Source organism: Abramis brama, assembly GCF_963993115.1.
Source record: "Abramis brama genome assembly, chromosome: 15".
NCBI lineage: Eukaryota > Metazoa > Chordata > Actinopteri > Cypriniformes > Leuciscidae > Abramis > Abramis brama.
In genome coordinates, this window is record NC_139977.1 from 8,316,808 (window position 1) to 8,335,994 (window position 19,187).

General features: G+C 38.5%; 1 protein-coding gene across 1 annotated transcript in view; it reads left to right on the forward strand.

The window, feature by feature from the left end:
• Positions 1-19,187, forward strand: part of gabra3 (gamma-aminobutyric acid type A receptor subunit alpha3) — a 467,920-nt gene that overhangs the window by 393,808 nt on the left and 54,925 nt on the right. Inside the window, 1 exon segment of the mRNA XM_084136680.1 lies at positions 5,500-5,705. Coding sequence (XP_083992806.1) covers positions 5,500-5,705 — 206 coding nt within the window.

Genomic DNA, 19,187 nt, shown 5'->3' on the forward strand with positions numbered 1-19,187 from the left:
GTGCTTTTTGGGCCGATACATCTCATACTCATACATAATTTTTATTATTATTATTTTTTCTTTCTTTTTTTAACGGCCCATAAAATGTGTACATCGGCGGCCCATTCGTTTTGTTTTGTTTTGCTTAATTGGCGGCGCTGGGTTTGTGCCGGTGTAATGCATTGGTCAAAAAAAGTCAGCGTTAGTTTTTTTTTTTTCTGACAGACCAGCCCATGAAACACGTAGATCAGTGGCCCATTGGTTCTTTTCTTGATTGACACTGGGCTGGCTCAATCACAACTTTAAACGAGTGAGCGAGCGTGCAGCAGTGTCAGTGTGTATCTGTCAAAATAGTCAATACTCTGCCATGCCCATCTCAGGATTCAGCTGTGAAGCCAGTGCTGAAGCGGTCTCATATGAAGCAATCCGAGCGGCGTTACTGTGGCTGCGGATGCCATATGCCCTAGGAGCCTCTGAAAAAGTTTCAGTGGGACCGCTGTCCTGCTTTTGATTGTACTCAAGCAATTCAACACTGACCAGACGCCCACCTCTGTGAGTCGCGCTGTCTGTTTGATTGAGTCCAACTGCATACCAAGATAAGAGATTCTTTGCACAGGGGAGAGTTTGCTCTTGTGCCAGTTGACCTGAAGGCCAAACAGGCTGAGATGACGGAGCACCATGTCCCTGTGTTCGCACAACTGATCCCGAGACTAAGCCAGAATCAGCCAGTCGTCGAGATAGTTGAGAATATGAATGCCGCGTTCTCGGACTGGAACAATGGCTGCCTCTGCAACTTTCATGAAGACGCGGGGCGACAGAGACAGCCCGAAGGGCAGGACTTTGTACTGATATGCTAGTCCCTCGAACGCAAACCGTAGGAACAGTCTGTGTCGAGAAAGAATTGAGACATGAAAGTACGCATCATTCAGGTCGATAGCTGCAAACCAATTTTGGGGATGGATGCATTTGAAAATGCATTTCTGTGTGAGCATTTTGAACGGGAGCTTGTGCAGGGCCCGATTCAAGGTTCGCAGGGCCTTTCTTGGGTACAATAAAGTAGGGGCTGTAGAACCCTGTCTTCACATCGGCTGGAGGAACCGGCTTGATCGCGTCCTTCGCCAGTAGAACATCGATCTCTGCCCGCAAGACAGGGGCATCGCAACTCCGCACAAAGGTGAAGTGGATGCCCCTGAACTTGGAAGAGTGCCAGGTGAACTGAATCACATAGCCGAGTCTGATGGTATGGATGAGCCAGCGAGACGGGCTGGGAAGCGCTAGCCAGGCTCCCAGACACCGTGCAAGAGGGACCAACAGACGTACCCGGGGTGGGGCAGCGAGGTGGAACACAGGGACTCAGCTCAGGAGGCACTGAGGCGGCCCGAAGCGGAGTCTGAGTGTGTTGTGCCACACTTACTTGGTTCCAGGGTGGGGATGAGGGTGAGTGGGAAGGCTTGGTGGCATTCCCGAGCCGCACACTGCTGCCCGCTGGCGATGGAAGAGGGGGAAAGGAGTGGCAAGGCATGGGAGCGTCGCTCACTGCAATCCGCGCCCTCTTGTGACCCAGAGATGGAAGAAATTGCTATTTTATTGAAAATGTGGGTGAAACAAAACAGAATCGGAACAGAAACAAAATGAAACAAAAGATTCTCCACCCGATTTAGCAGGGGCATTGATGGGCTGGGCGCTCCTCTTGTGGCTGACCACCTGCTGCCTGGGTGGAGGCTGCTGCTTAGGCTGAGCAGGGTTGGAGGCAGCCACAGGGGGCGCCCTCTGCGATGTGCAAGCGGAGGAGGCAGCAGCTGGTCGTCGGGGCAGGATCACCCAAAGGAGGCACACCCAAAGTGTGGCAGCGCAGCTGAGTCTTCATCCCCAGAGGACATTAGCTCACCCTCCAATGCAGCGACTGACATTTGATCATCTGGTGGAGCTCCAAAAGAAACGACTAGGACCACCGTGGACGGCCCAACACGCTCTCTTGAGGGCTCTGCGGGTAGTGTTATAGAGGAGTGAGGGGCCCGAGGAGACTGTCTCGGCGGATTACCTCTCACTGTGATCCTCAGGTCACCAAGGCTATTAACCAAAGTAGGCCTCTTCTGCTGGGCAGAAGAAGTGCTAGATCGGGAATAAGCGAAGGGGCTCCACCTCTTTCGAGGTAACGGAGTCTCGACCGTAACGCCGCAATGGTCATGTTCCCGCAATGGGAACATGAGTCATCCATGAGCACCATTTCAGCGTGCCTATAGCCCAAGCACGTGATACATCGATCATGCCTGTTAGCTGGAGTCAAACATTGGCTGCATCCAGAAACACACGATCTGAATGACATCTTGAAAAAGACACAGACAGATCGTGTTAGCTCTTTCAGAAGTGTTCTGAGGTGCTGAAACGCACGGGGAGATAGCCGTGGCACGGGAAATAGTGCAATCCTGTGTGAGCACTCACTCTCAATGTCATGCCCTCCGAACCAACAAAGCTGTGAAAACAGCTGTTTTTGCTCTCAAACTGTTGACACGGAGAGATCGTGACCACCGCTGTTCGTGCCGCTGTTCCAGGATAAAGGAAGTACACAATTGAAAGAAATATAACACTGTACAAGTGTTTTTTTTTTATATTTTGATACAAAAATTTTACATATTGTACCTTTAACAATATGGACAAAATGTATATTACTATAATATAAAAAAAACAGCACATAAGACTGAAGCCCCCTAAAAAGGCCCCTGTTTTGAACTTCAAGTGTGAATGAGATTTGACAGTTATGGCAGAAGGGATCTTTCAGTGATCTTTTTCTCACACAAAGATATGACTTCAGAAATCATCAGTCTTCAAAAGTTCTCAGAAGTCATATTGACTGCTTTTACAGTGTTTTTTTTTTTTTTTTTTTTTTTTTTGGAGCTTGACCAATTACAATTTTAATTTCAATGTATTGAAAAAAGCATCTATACCATTCTGCTGCATTTCCCATTTTTGTAACATGAAAAGAAACTCAAAACAGTCTTTGAATGATATGAGGAGCAAGTGGGTCCTGATCCAAAAATACAGTGAGGAAAATAAGTATTTGAACACCCTGCTATTTTACAAGTTCTCCCACTTGGAAATCATGGAGGGGTCTGAAATTGTCATCGTAGGTGCATGTCCACTGTGAGAGACATAATCTAAAAAAAAAAAATCCAGAAATCACAATATATGATTTTTTAACTATTTATTTGTATGATACAGCTGCAAATAAGTATTTGAACACCTGTCTATCAGCTAGAATTCTGACCCTCAAAGACCTGTTAGTCTGCCTTTAAAATGTCCACCTCCACTCCATTTATTATCCTAAATTAGATGCACCTGTTTGAGGTCGTTAGCGGCATAAAGACACCTGTCCACCCCATACAATCAGTAAGAATCCAACTACTAACATGGCCAAGACCAAAGAGCTGTCCAAAGACACTAGAGACAAAATTGTACACCTCCACAAGGCTGGAAAGGGCTACGGGGAAATTGCCAAGCAGCTTGGTGAAAAAAGATTCACTGTTGGAGCAATCATTAGAAAATGGAAGAAGCTAAACATGACTGTCAATCTCCCTCGGACTGGGGCTCCATGCAAGATCTCACCTCGTGGGGTCTCAATGATCCTAAGAAAGGTGAGAAATCAGCCCAGAACTACACGGGAGGAGCTGGTCAATGACCTGAAAAGAGCTGGGACCACCGTTTCCAAGGTTACTGTTGGTAATACACTAAGACATCATGGTTTGAAATCATGCATGGCACGGAAGGTTCCCCTGCTTAAACCAGCACATGTCAAGGCCCGTCTTAAGTTTGCCAATGACCATTTGGATGATCCAGAGGAGTCATGGGAGAAAGTCATGTGGTCAGATGAGACCAAAATAGAACTTTTTGCGTTTGGAGGAAGAAGAATGATGAGTACCATCCCAAGAACACCATCCCTACTGTGAAGCATGGGGGTGGTAGCATCATGCTTTGGGGGTGTTTTTCTGCACATGGGACAGAGCGACTGCACTGTATTAAGGAGAGGATGACCGGGGCCATGTATTGCGAGATTTTGTGGAACAACCTCCTTCCCTCAGTTAGAGCATTGAAGATGGGTCGAGGCTGGGTCTTCCAACATGACAATGACCCGAAGCACACAGCCAGGACAACCAAGGAGTGGCTCTGTAAGAAGCATATCAAGGTTCTGGCGTGGCCTAGCCAGTCTCCAGACCTAAACCCAATAGAGAATCTTTGGAGGGAGCTCAAACTCCGTGTTTCTCAGCGACAGCCCAGAAACCTGACTGATCTAGAGAAGATCTGTGTGGAGGAGTGGGACAAAATCCCTCCTGCAGTGTGTGCAAACCTGGTGAAAAACTACAGGAAACGTTTGACCTCTGTAATTGCAAACAAAGGCTACTGTACCAAATATTAACATTGATTTTCTCAGGTGTTCAAATACTTATTTGCAGCTGTATCATACAAATAAATAGTTAAAAAATCATATATTGTGATTTCTGGATTTTTTTTTTTAGATTATGTCTCTCACAGTGGACATGCACCTACGATGACAATTTCAGACCCCTCCATGATTTCTAAGTGGGAGAACTTGCAAAATAGCAGGGTGTTCAAATACTTATTTTCCTCACTGTATGTCACAGACCTATAAGGGACATAACAGGGGAACAAATTATACAATGCAACCATATTTAGGCCATATAATAAATTCATATCTAACCAGGAACAAAGCTACACAGCGTAAAAGAAAATACAACCCAGACAACATTAAATTTGGGTTCACTAGGAACAAGGATGAACTTGTGTGCCAAAAATTGTCTGCATTATTTTGTGCAGTGAGTTATCGGCTACCGAGGGAATGATGCCATCTAAATTAAAAAGACATTTTAGAAACCAAACACTCAGACAACAAAGACGAGCTTGAAAAAAAAAAAAAAAGTTTTTTAATGGTAATATTATTAAATTACATAAAATGCCATTAATTACAATGTATTACATTCATACTTAATGCTAATTTAATTATTGCGTATATTAATACATTTCAGTGTTTCATTCCATGGACATTTTTGTTCACTTTTGTTTAAGAAACAATCCCCCGGTTTCACAGACAAGGTTTAAAACTAGTCCCAGATTAAAATGCATGTTTGAGCTGTTTTAACTGAAAGCAACTTGCACTGACATATCTTTAAAAATGTCAGTGCCATTGTTTTGTCTCAAGTAATGTTTTTTTAAAGGCACATTGTTAAAATCTACTTTAATGTCCTAATTGAACTAAGGCCTGATCCTGGCTTAATCTAAGCTCTGTCTGTGAAACCAGGCCAATATTGTTTTAGGCTGCAATCATAAGGTCACTTCAAAAGATGGCATCGTCCGTTCACATCATTTTTCAGCTTTTAAAATAAATTAGCTAAATCAACTCTGTCAAGCAAACTGACATTTTTAATAGATTACTCCACATTTTCTGTAATCTGCACCACAACAGGTGATGCTTGCATTGATCTAACACTTATCAATTTCCGTTCTTAGGTGTCACAACTGTCCTGACTATGACCACACTGAGTATAAGTGCCCGGAACTCACTTCCCAAGGTGGCCTATGCAACAGCTATGGACTGGTTTATGGCAGTGTGCTATGCCTTTGTCTTCTCTGCTCTCATTGAGTTTGCCACCGTCAACTACTTCACAAAGCGCAGCTGGGCCTGGGATGGCCAGAAGGAGGCCCAGGAGATGCGGGTAAGATAGACCATTTAATACGCTGGAGTAGGATGTCACAATGCTGTGAAAGTACAGTACTTCCTGTACACTTGAGTGCATATATTCTTTTAAGATCTTGTCATGGTGTTAATGGGTGCACTATAGGTTTGCCACCGTCCCTTAAAATATGGAATCGTGAATGGGTGTCCCTTATCTGACCACACTAAAGGTAGCAACCCTAGTGCACTTTCATTTGAAAAAAAAATCATCTGAAAGAAGTTACCTTTTTTTCTTTAAATCAAAATTGCAGTAAGCTTTACATTTTAGCTTGTGTATTTGTATAGTGTTTCTAATCAATCACCGTTTCATTTTCCACTGTCAATTTTTTTACAGAGTTCCTCCAGACAATAAGCAATAAATATTCAGCATATAAATCCTAAACTAACATGGGCTTTCTTGTTAGCAAGCTTGTCACTATTGTAATTTTTTACAATATTGAGGTTGAGGTTGTTGCCGTTCAATAAGTTTAAGGGCTGCCAACCTTCTCTCTTTTTCCCCCACCGCTTTTGCTTGCTCTTGATTATTGCCACCCTCTGTCCTGGCCCTGATAACCTTTGAGAAATGAAGTGCTTAGAGCTAATGAATGTGAATTGCTGCAGAGAAAGCTCAGCGAGGTGCCGCATTGCTCACAGTATGAGGAGATATTGTACCTGGGAATCACTAATATAAATTCCTGTTTTGTTCTCTTGTTGTAACCCATGCTTAATCTATCGAGAAACACTTTACTTCTTCATTAAATGTTCAATAGAATAGAAATGTTGTTTCTCCAGAAAGCGCCGAGAACAGCTGCAGAGTCTCTTCAAAGAGAGTACAATGCAAAACTGATAGCACGTATAGGCTTGGACAATAGAAGTTGAAGCCGGCTGTTAAAAATGTAGTATTGAATAAAAAAGTGACAATTTATGTATAATATGAATGAAAAACTTTTTCTAACATAATTTAGTTGAATAAAGTCTCATTTTCACAACCCATTCCTTTATGGAAGTTTGGGGGAATGTTTACAAAACGTTTAGTTAACGACTAGGGGTGCTCCGATTGATCGGCTATCGGCCGATCGGCAATCTCTCAATTTGCCAATCATGAACTTGAGAGGTACGGCATGACTTGCAGTGGCGTCGTCTCAATCTCAGTCGGCGCTGGAAAAATAATTCTAATAATGAAGGTGAGGTACACTTCATACATCTTTATTAAATAAATCAGTAATTTGAAAACTTTCTGTGAGAAGTGATTTCACAAATGGCACGAGAGAATCAGCGCTCTCTCTCTCTAAATGGGCAAATGGCTTCACATCACTATCACACACTACATAAGCGAATTGCACGCTGCACAGTTGACGGAATTGTCACTTTTTAAACCATTCAGTAGGCCTACTCGCACGCTCTCTGAGAGACAGGGCACTCATGCATGCTCAAAGCGTGCACACATAAAGCTGCCTAACAGTTCAATGGTCAAAATGTGCTTTCCCAGTCAGCAAATTACCTTTGGCAAAGATGTGGGCCAGATAAACAGCTGAGCTGTGGCCCAGATTAGTTTGTGTTTGCCGGCCCAGATATGGCCCACATCTCCTTTGCCAGAACTGAACCAAAGGACTGCCATAACTCCACCAAGCATGAGCCAAATACTACAATTTCATGTGGCCCATATGTGGGCCTGGTATGCAACTTTAGTATGGTTGAGTTCTGTTAAAATCTAACGGCCCTTATGTGGCCCACATGCAGCTGACAGTATTTAAAGTCTTATTAACTCACAGGTAAATTAAACACTCAACAACAAATGTACTCAAAACTATTTATTTTGACAAGCATTTAAATAATTACAGCTAAAGTGTTGTACTTAATTACAGTAGTATTCAGTTGAAAACATTTCATAAAAATAAATATAATTACAGCAAAAGTTGAATAATAATTACAGTAGTATTCAGTTGAAAACATTTATGAAAATAAATATAATTACAGCAACAGAGTTGAATTTAATAATTACAGTAGTATTCAGTTGAAAACATTTAAGAATACATAATTACAGCTACTCAGTTGTACTTATTTTAAGTAGAATTCAGTTGAAAACATTTAAGAATACAAATTAATAATATAAATAGCATTCAAAGCTAATTTTTTACACCAAAGTTCAAAACACTCGATCAAAGCGTGTATTAATGTTATGTTTAATTAGTCTAATGAGAGTAATACAAATAAATCACAGTTGGTAAAGAGAACTTTAAAGAGAAATTGAGAAAGTTAAAGCAAACTTGAAAGGTAAAGAGTTGTTGATGAGAAGTGTGTTGATGTGCAGAGAAGTCTCCAATGAGGGTCGGCATCGGCAATGTGTTGACCTTTTCCAGTAAGGGGATTCTGCCTGACTGCACCTGCAATAAAGAAGAATTTAAATAATGTTAGCAGCAATACAACCTGGAAGCTAGAGCTGCAGTAGAATGAAGAAAAAAATCGTTAATGTAAATATCCTTTAATATTTTAATTGCAATTATTAACAAATTAAACACCTCTGAATTACCAGTGTATGAAAGTTTTTTTCCAGTAAATTTTCAAAAGGAATTGCAAATTGTATTTTTCAATATGTGGGCAAGAATTATACCGTAATTCCTTATGACAAATTATTTCAATTTTTAGAATACTTTTGCACCAACAACCGGTTAAAATTTACAGCACTGCATGCATTCTGCTTCTTTTTTAAAAAAAAGACATGCACACTCTAATGTAAAAACACACCAACACAGATAGCATTAATGTCATGTTATAGTCCAAAAACAGAGTCTAAAATAAGTGTTTTTACTAACACAAAATAAACTCAAGATAATCTGCAATGAATGCGAGACAATTTGGAAGCAGAAACACACAAACAATAATGGGCCAAGTACTGAATGCAAGGAGGAACATAAAGGGTTAGTTCACCCAAAAATGAAAATTCTATCTGTAATTACCCTCAAGTTTTTCCAACTTCTGGGTTGTACGTCAGAGCGTAGACTCACTATTGGCCGACGCTGGTCATGTGTGGGATGCTGGCCAATCGTGAGCCTACGTTCTGACGTACAACACAGAAGCGCTGTGCTGTTACACTACGTTGAATAAAGTCTTTATTTTAGCTTATTTTGCGCACAAAAAACCCATAAGAAAATTTTTAAATAAATAATTTATTTTCGACACTTGATAAACTTAAGGTTCAGCCATTGTATTCTTGGACTATTTTAACAATGTCTTTACTAACTTTCTGGGCTGGCAAGTTTCAATAACAGAGAAGCCTATGGAGGAGTGAGGCAGCTCTCAGATTTCATCATATAAATTTTAATTTGTGTTCCGAAGATGAACGAAGGTCTTACGGGGGTTGGAACAACATGGGTGAGTAATTACTGACAGAATTTTCATTTTTGGGTAAACTAACCTTTTAAATACACAGTGATAATGAACTAAATACAGATAGTTGTAGGCATGCGCTGGTATGAGACTTTGACAGAATGATAATCTTATATTGTGATTACAGCTTTAAAATGTATAATTGAAACGATATGATTCGCAATATATAAAAAATAACTTTCTTTAAAAACAAAACATAAAACTTCTAAATAAAAAATGCAGTCACTTAAATGAGCCACGGATGTGATCAGGTAATGACAAAAAAAAGTTGTTTGGTTCGATACTGAGATAACAGAAATAAAAATACAATGTTCTAAAGCGGTTTTGAAAAGTTGTGTATTGTGCAAAGTGCTATACAAATAAAAGTGACTTCTAAAAAAGGTCTCACCAATGACAACTTCCTTTAAGACCAGGCGTTGGACACCAATCTTCCCATTGACTTCTCTCCAATTCATAACGTGCTGCAGCAGTTGTAAAAGTGGCTTTCAGCACTCTCCACACGGTGTTATTCAGGTCAAAGCCACCAACCAGACCCAGACAGGTAATCTGATAGGAAAAAAACACATTGTGTAAGTGGTTGAAATATGCATTTAAATAGACCACCCTAAAATGAAAGTGCTTTTATATTAAAAAATGAACTATAAACTATTACTTACTCCATCTGAAACCATATTTTCTATTTTAATATGGAAATTATTGTCATTGCCCCACCCATACCGCACATTAGGGCTGGGCGGTATGACAGTATACCATAGCATGGTATATAATCTCTATCGTTAGAAATCAGAGTAATTATAAAAATGTCCTGCCTCTTCCAAGCTTTATAATGGCAGTGAATGGCTGCTCAATTAATTGATAGTTAACAGAAATACAGCAATTCATTGTTTGTTCATGTTAGTTCACAGTGCATACTAAAGTTAACAAGTACAATTTTTTTATATTGAATGTGTTAGTAAATGTTGAAATTAACATTAACACATATTAATAAATGCAGTAGAAGTGCAGTTCATTATTAGTTCATGTTAATGTTCAGGTTTTGTATCGAAAGTCATAATTTTGGTATTGTGACTTGACACTAATTATAGCCTAACGTTAACATTAAAACTTTAATTTTAAAGAGGGAAAAGTCATGAGAAAAAGTCTTGGTTGAATATCATTTCAGAGTTAAATAAAGATACATACAATAATGCACACATATTAATGTGTTTATTCTTGGCATTTTTATATTATTATGATTAGTTGAATGATTGTGAACACAAATTAGGATTTAGGTTTTTTGACAAACAGTAACACCGACATTGGACCGCGTCACCTGCACGTTAATTCACAAATAGGCTACTACACAATGACAAACTACGGTATACTATTTTATTGTGTACGACAGTGAGCTGTTGATTTATAAACAAAAACATCTTAATTTAAAACGACAAACCAGCGAACTGCTATAGCCTAAGTTAACGGTTAAGTTACATTAAACTTTATTGTAAGTTATAGCAGTAAACTGAGGAAAATATTAGCTAGTTCAACCCCTTCCTCGATGGAACGAATAACTAAACGCATAATAACATGCAATATTGACAAATAATGCTGCATATTTCATTTATATGACTTTAAAATGCCAAAACATCCCCACTGAGCAAGGGACGTCTGTGGACGTACAAAACAGGTTGATATCAAGTCCGTCCGTCCAGGCCATGATCTGAACGTCCATTGACAGCCAGAATTAGTCGATTAATGACACTGAGAAATTATGTTCAATCTGGCCATAATCTAAACGTCTACTGACAGCCAGAACTAGTTCAGAAAAGACGTTCATACTGGCTATAATCTGGACGTCCGTTGACATCCAGAAACAGTCCATAAATGACGTGAATAAAGATGTCCAATCCGGTCATAATCTAAACGTCCACTGACAGCCAGAACTAGTTCAGAAAAGACGTTCATACTGGCTATAATCTGGACGTCCGTTGACATCCAGAAACAGTCCATAAATGACGTGAATAAAGATGTCCAATCCGGTCATAATCTAAACGTCCACTGACAGCCAGAACTAGTTCAGAAAAGACGTTCATACTGACTATAATCTGGACGTCCGTTGACATCCAGAAATAGTCCATAAATGACGCGAATAAAGATGTCAAATCTGGCCATAATCTAAACGTCCACTGACAGCCAGAACTAGTTCAGAAAAGACGTTCATACTGACTATAATCTGGACGTCCGTTGACATCCAGAAATAGTCCATAAATGACGTGAATAAAGATGTCAAATCTGGCCATAATCTAAACGTCCACTGACAGCCAGAACTAGTTCAGAAAAGACGTTCATACTGACTATAATCTGGACGTCCGTTGACATCCAGAAATAGTCCATAAATGACGCGAATAAAGATGTCAAATCTGGCCATAATCTAAACGTCCACTGACAGCCAGAACTAGTTCAGAAAAGACGTTCATACTGACTATAATCTGGACGTCCGTTGACATCCAGAAATAGTCCATAAATGACGCGAATAAAGATGTCAAATCTGGCCATAATCTAAACGTCCACTGACAGCCAGAACTAGTTCAGAAAAGACGTTCATACTGACTATAATCTGGACGTCCGTTGACATCCAGAAACAGTCCATAAATGACGTGAATAAACATGTCAAATCTGGCCATAATCTAAACGTCCACTGACAGCCAGAACTAGTTCAGAAAAGACGTTCATACTGACTATAATCTGGACGTCCGTTGACATCCAGAAATAGTCCATAAATGACGCGAATAAAGATGTCAAATCTGGCCATAATCTAAACGTCCACTGACAGCCAGAACTAGTTCAGAAAAGACGTTCATACTGACTATAATCTGGACGTCCGTTGACATCCAGAAATAGTCCATAAATGACGCGAATAAAGATGTCAAATCTGGCCATAATCTAAACGTCCACTGACAGCCAGAACTAGTTCAGAAAAGACGTTCATACTGACTATAATCTGGACGTCCGTTGACATCCAGAAACAGTCCATAAATGACGCGAATAAAGATGTCAAATCTGGCCATAATCTAAACGTCCACTGACAGCCAGAACTAGTTCAGAAAAGACGTTCATACTGACTATAATCTGGACGTCCGTTGACATCCAGAAATAGTCCATAAATGACGCGAATAAAGATGTCAAATCTGGCCATAATCTAAACGTCCACTGACAGCCAGAACTAGTTCAGAAAAGACGTTCATACTGACTATAATCCGGACGTCCGTTGACATCCAGAAATAGTCCATAAATGATGCGAATAAAGATGTCAAATCTGGCCATAATCTAAAGCCTGACAATGTAACTGCTAAATACCAAAGTATTGTGGTATTACATGTTTCTCACTGACACACTCATAACTCTTCAAGATCGGGCTTAAAGAAAATCCCAAGCTTCCTACTCATATTTTCATCATTGTGGCGGCGTTCATGTGTGTTCAATTTGTAAATACGATCTTTATGATACAGGTATATCTTGAATGCATCAATAGCTCTAGTTTAGGGACAATCCATACAAACAATCTTTACTAAACAGACTGTCACAGTGAGAAGATTTTTGTCCTTTATCAATGCTAAAGGCCTAACCACTGCAGTTAATACCATGCTGTTAAATAAACGTCTGTAGACAAGTCTTAAGGTTAGGGTTAGGGTTAACCTTAACCCTTAATTTCTAACCCAGACCCGGTTTCACAGACAGGGTTTAGATAAAGCCAGGATTTGTCCTTAGTTCAATTTGGGTATTTCATTATAGCTTTTAAAAATGTGCCTTAGAAAAAAAAAAACATTACTGGCGTGCATCTTGAGACCAAACAATGGCACTGCCATAAGATATGTCAGTACAAGTTGCTTTCAGGTAATACAGCTCAAACATGCATTTTAGTCTGGGACTACAGGCTTAAGTCTTGCCTGTGAAGTGTGAAACCCAGGGTATTATGTTGTAACTTGTATACAATTATGCCAATGTTACCAAAGTGTTGCGTTGGACAGAGGATTAACCCTAAACCAACAGGTTGTGTACCAGTGCCACACAGGGTGAAAAAGGATGTTGACATTATTAGGCATAAGAGTGTTTCTAAAGGAAAGGTCAAGAATTTGTGAAAGTGTAAAAGGGTCATTATGGGTCACATGAATGTAACTGTCACCACCATGATACCAATTCATTAGATTTTCATATAGATCTACATACAGAATTGTATATGAATATATGCAGTGTTTGCTCTGTTTAATATACTGTTTGCTCTATTAAATTGCGCTTTATCAGAACAGTGGTAAATAAATATTATATATGGTCAGTTACTGTAAGTTCTTACAGTATTTTTAATCTTTTATTTAATGTTTAATTTTTAATCATGCACTGCAATGAAAAAACAATTTAACCAATTGATTAAATATAACAGCCAGTCTACAAATACAACCAAATAAATAGCACATTATATATTTTATATATATATATATGTTCATATTTTCCTGTAATTGCAATGTTGCCACACTATTGGCTGTCTCTCCTAGCTGTTTCGAGCATGATTGGTTATTCTCTGTTTATTCTGACTGTCATCCAGGAATCTAGCCAATGACAACTATGCGCGCCTTTACGAGTCAAGTTTGAATAAACGTCAGTTGAGTGAGTCGGTGTTTGCTTTGCTGCTGCGCGGGATCTTCAATATTAGCCTATTCTGTGGGTCTATGGTTTTACGTCGTTTAAAACATGGATTATTTTACATCGGACTGCTAATTGTTTATTTTGAGCGAGTTGCTGGGTGTTGCTGGATGTAAATGAAGAACAAACAAGGGATATGGACAAAGAATTTTAACAACGGACATATGCAATCTACGGAAGGTAAAACTTTATTTTATACAAATTCTGCTACATCAAGATATAGTGTATTAAATTGAGAATCTAAACGCGATTAGCGCAATATTATTAGTGCATACGGTATTCCAATGTATTTATGTTATGTGATGATAGCATGTGTAACTTGTCTAACTTATACTTATTAGTTTATGATAAAAAATAAAACTCAGCATGGGAGCTTTACAACGAGTGAACTGAGAATATTGTAACTTATCTTTAGACAGAAAGGAACTGTCACAGAATCTGCAAACTAGGCTGAATCGTTGATCGCGGGATGGCTAACCGATCAGTTAAATTAACGAGTCTTAATAATATGTTTTGGAGCTGGTGAGTCAATTTTGCAAGCTTTTGCAAATGTCTCCGTTAGTAAGTAAAACCAATAACTAATATTGATGTGTATGTGTGTGTTTCCTTCATGATCCAGGCATTTTGGGAATAAATATTATCCAGCCACACGATGTTCAGATGCGGTGAGTATTGTCATAAAATACACGTGAAATAGAGGCAGAACATGTAAATCTGCTCAAATGCACTGAACACACAAGCTTTATCTTCTTGAGTTTACAGGCCTAGCTGACCCAAAAATAAATGTCTTTCAAAATGAAAGTATTTTCAAACCTGTATAACTTACTTTTGTGAAACACAAGAATTTTGGGAATAAAACAACTGTATTCATTGTATGACAAAAATAAAAGGCATTTTTCAAGATATCTTAATTATGGTTCTACATAAGAAACTCATACAATTTCAACATATGGGTGAGTAAGCTACATAATGAGATAACTATTTTTATTTTATTTTTTGGATGAGCTGTTCTATTAGTTCACCTCAAAGTTGAAAATTGTGTCATCATTTACTCACCCTCAAGTTGTTTCAAACCTGTATGAATTTCTTTCTTCTGCTGAACACAAAGAAAGATATTTTGAAGAATGTCTGTAACTTGGGTCCCATTGACTTCCATAGTATTTTTTTTTCCTACTACGGAAGTCAATGGGACCCAAGTCTGTCTGTTTACCGACATTCTTCAAAATAAATTTCTTTGTGTTCAGCAGAAGAAAGAAATTCATACAGGTTTAAAACAACTTGAGGGTGAGTAAATGATGACACAATTTGAGGTGAACTAATCCTTTAAGGACATTTGCTAAATTAACCATGTTTTTTATTATAGTGTAGAAACCATGTTTTTATGGTGGATTGATTACAATAATTTATTAAGTGAGTATAGGAGCAGGCTTCACTGCATATATTAATAAACTTTTAGAGTGCTGGCCTGGATAATTGTAATACGTAAAATAGGAAAGAGGCCGCACTATGCATAAACTTTTATTTGCAAAAATGCGTTTCGGCGCGTGCAAACTGATGAAGGCACGCGCCGAAACGTGTTTTTGCAAATAAAAGTTTATGCATAGTGGGGCCTCTTTCCTATTTTACATATTACAATAATTTATTACCATTTGGTTAGTGTCGCAAAACATTGTTAATTTTTAGTAAGGGTTCTCCAGATTTATATAATACTTATAGAACATTAAAAAATGGTCCTATGTTACCCGGTCAATAATCCTATTAACACACTTTAAAAAAAAAAAAAAATTAGATCAAGCATTGGACTTACGGAGCAGAATAGGCACCAACAGAGAAACAAGTCCATCAGTAGTAAGTATCCACTGCAGTATCTGGTTACACTTTATTTCGATAGTCCACTTTCACTAACATGTCAACTAACTCTCATTAGAGTATTAGTAGGCTGTAGTAGACAGTCAATAGACTGGTAGGTTAAGTTTAGATGTTAGGATTCGGGTTAGGAGAATAAGTTGACTTGTAGTTGCCAAGTAACTTATAGTGAGTAGAATGTCTGTTGGGGGACCAACAAAACAGAGTGTTAGCAAATATTAAGCAGACAGTCTACTAATACTCTAATGACAGATAGTTGACATGTAGTTGCAAAGTTACTTATAGTTAGTAGAATGTCTAAAGTGGACTATCGAAATAAAGTGTTACCCAGTATCTAAATCCACAGTCAATTTTAAAGGCACAATGCACTCCGAAATTAAAAAATGATCTCTTTTTTTCTTCTCTCGTGCCAATCCAGATGTATATCTGACTTTCTTTCCACAAAGATTTTTTGAAAAATTATCCATTATTGTAAGCCAATATAATGCAAGTGCATACGCCAGAAACTTCATACAGCCTACTCACAGCTTGCTGTGTTGTTCACATAAGATGTTTTCTGCACTTATCATGTGAGCTTTACAATGCTCTTGGACTTTTTCGACCTTCAGCATTTTGGTGTCTATTCACTTGCATTATTTGACACACAAACACAAGAGATGGATAATATTTCTAAAAGTCTAGTTTATTTTTTCTAAAATAGCCTATGTGTTTTCATCCGAAGAAAGAAAATCATATACCTTTCGGTCGGCATAAGGTAGATAAAATGAAGGGGGAATCAGTTTGCTCTCCTTTACCTAGTATTATTTATAAAACTTACATGTGATTTAATAAATGTACAATTAAAGGGGTGTTCCAAGCAAACATCTAAATCCCTTCACAAAGAGCCCTTCCACAAAAGGGTTAGCAAAGGGGGACATGCATGCGATGGTAAATTAACTGAAGTAATTTTATCTTATAGTAATTGTATATTATATTTATGGTAATGTGACCTAGGATGGCAAGTTCCTGTGATTCATTTTAAAACTAGATATGGTGGAAGAGTTCCATTTAACATAGAATAATTGAGTTGTTTGTTTGGGTTTGCTTTATTACACACATTTTCATCATATCAAAGTTCCATAGGTAAAACTTTTATTAATAGATGCGTTAACCCTACCTGCAGGGTTAAAAGAAAAGACGTCAAGAACACACAAACTTAAGGAACTTTTACACATCAACAATGTACTAAAAACGGAAGAGTTTTTTCTTTGTACAGATGACAACGTTGTTAAAACGATTACCGTTTGGACAGATCCACTGTGTTAATCTACATGTTCCTTCTTTTGGTGATGCACATTTTTCTATCAGACATAAGTTTTAGATACCAGACAAAACGAATGAAATGTGACCCATGCTAATTAATTCCCCCCTTTTACCTCTCTCTTTTATCTTTCTGTGGCCAGGATCCGTCATTCATCAGAACAGCTACCAAGAGAAGTGAGTATTCGTCCTCTACCTCCTTTGTCTCAATGTTATTTAAACACAATTGGTCTCCAAAGTACTATATGTATGTGTTTATATTAGGGGTGTAAGATTAAGAAAATGTCATAATTCGATACAATTGCGATTTTTCGATGCAAAAACGATTCTCGATAAATAAAAAAAAACGATTCACAGTATGTAAATGTAGTTACTTTTCCTATGTAGGTATTAGGGATGTGCATCTCCATAACTGAGGCCGATACGATATGCATCTCGATGCATAGCCAACGATACAATACATTAATGATACATATAAGCAGCTGCCAGCTGGCAGCTACCAATGCAATGCAATACGATTCACTATTATTACGATCCGGTGCGATTCGATTTCGATTCAACGCATTGCAAAAATATGATACTATGCAATTCAATATGGTATAGATAGTTAACTTTTATTTCTTTTGTTCAGACATAGGGCAAATCATAAAGTAGCTTAAAGGAGAAGTTCACTTTCAAAAAAACTTTTGCTGATAATTTACTCACCCCCATGTCATCCAAGATGTCCATGTCTTTCTTTCTTCAGTCGCAAAGAAATTAAGGTTTTTGATGAAAACATTCCAGGATTTCCCCCCATGTAATGGATTCTATTGGGACCCAAACGGTAGAAGGTCCAAATGACAGTTTAAGTGCAGCTTCAAAGGGCTTTAAACGATACCAGATGATGAATAAGGGTCTTATCTAGCGAAACGATCGGTCATTTCCAAAATAAATAAAAAAGTTTAAGTTTTATAAGCACAAATGTTCGCCTTGCTCTGTTCTGTGATGCGCGTTCGTGACGTCACGTAATACGCAATTACGTTGAAAAGGTCACGCTTGAAAAATTTCTGTCCTGAAGAAAATGTTCTTTTTGGCTTTTTAATATTAAAACACCCAGGATACGCACACGAAATGGGCATTTTAAACGATAAACTGACACAAATACATTTGAAAATGTGTATATGGTCCTCCTTCTGCACATTTGTAAACACGTCAAGCGTGACCTTTTCAACGTAATTGCGTATTACGTGACGTCACGAACGCGCATCACAGAACAGAGCAAGGCGAGCGTTTGTGCTTATAAAACTTAAACTTTTTTATTTATTTTGGAAATGACCGATCGTTTCGCTAGATAAGACCCTTATTCATCGTCTGGTATCGTTTAAAGCCCTTTGAAGCTGCACTTAAACTGTCATTTGGACCTTCTACCGTTTGGGTCCCAATAGAATCCATTACATGGGGGGAAATCCTGGAATGTTTTCATCAAAAACCTTAATTTCTTTGCGACTGAAGAAAGAAAGACATGGACATCTTGGATGACATGGGGGTGAGTAAATTATCAGCAAAAGTTTTTTTGAAAGTGAACTTCTCCTTTAAGTGCCATCTGACTTTTAACACATGGCTCTCTCACAATCAAAAGATTTGGTTTCCACAAAAAAAGCAGGTACTGTAGGCTAACTGACCAGAAAGCAGGTCCTGTTATTATGTGCTTCACGGGCCGTTTATCAGTTTATCAGTACACGGCTCTAAGAGATCCCCACTGAAGTAATAACATCGCTGCGAGATCTGAGAAGCATTCATATTTCTCTGTTAATAACGGATCAAACAGCGCTGACGTGGAAACATTGTGCCATGAATGAACAATCCAGTGTCCACAGATCAGCAACATTCACCATGGATTTACTGTAGTAACACTAACTGTAACCATGGAAGTTTGGCAGGAATAGTAGGCTATAATGCTTTCAAGTTACATTACGTTGGTTTTATTTTGACATGAATAAAATTACTGCCCTCAAATGTTAATCTGAACTAAAATAAACCTTTGTTTATAACTACAATATTACATTTCATTTTTTGAAACCGAACCGTGACACAAGTGTATCGTATTGAACCGAACCATGAATTTTGTGAACCGTTAACTTACACCCCTAATATGTGTGTGTGTGTGTGTGTGTATATGGGGCTGTTTAAACCTGGCCACTTGATGCGTTTTCTCAGATCGGATAGCTATCTGTTTTATCACAACATTTCCATTTACACCTGGTCACATAAATAT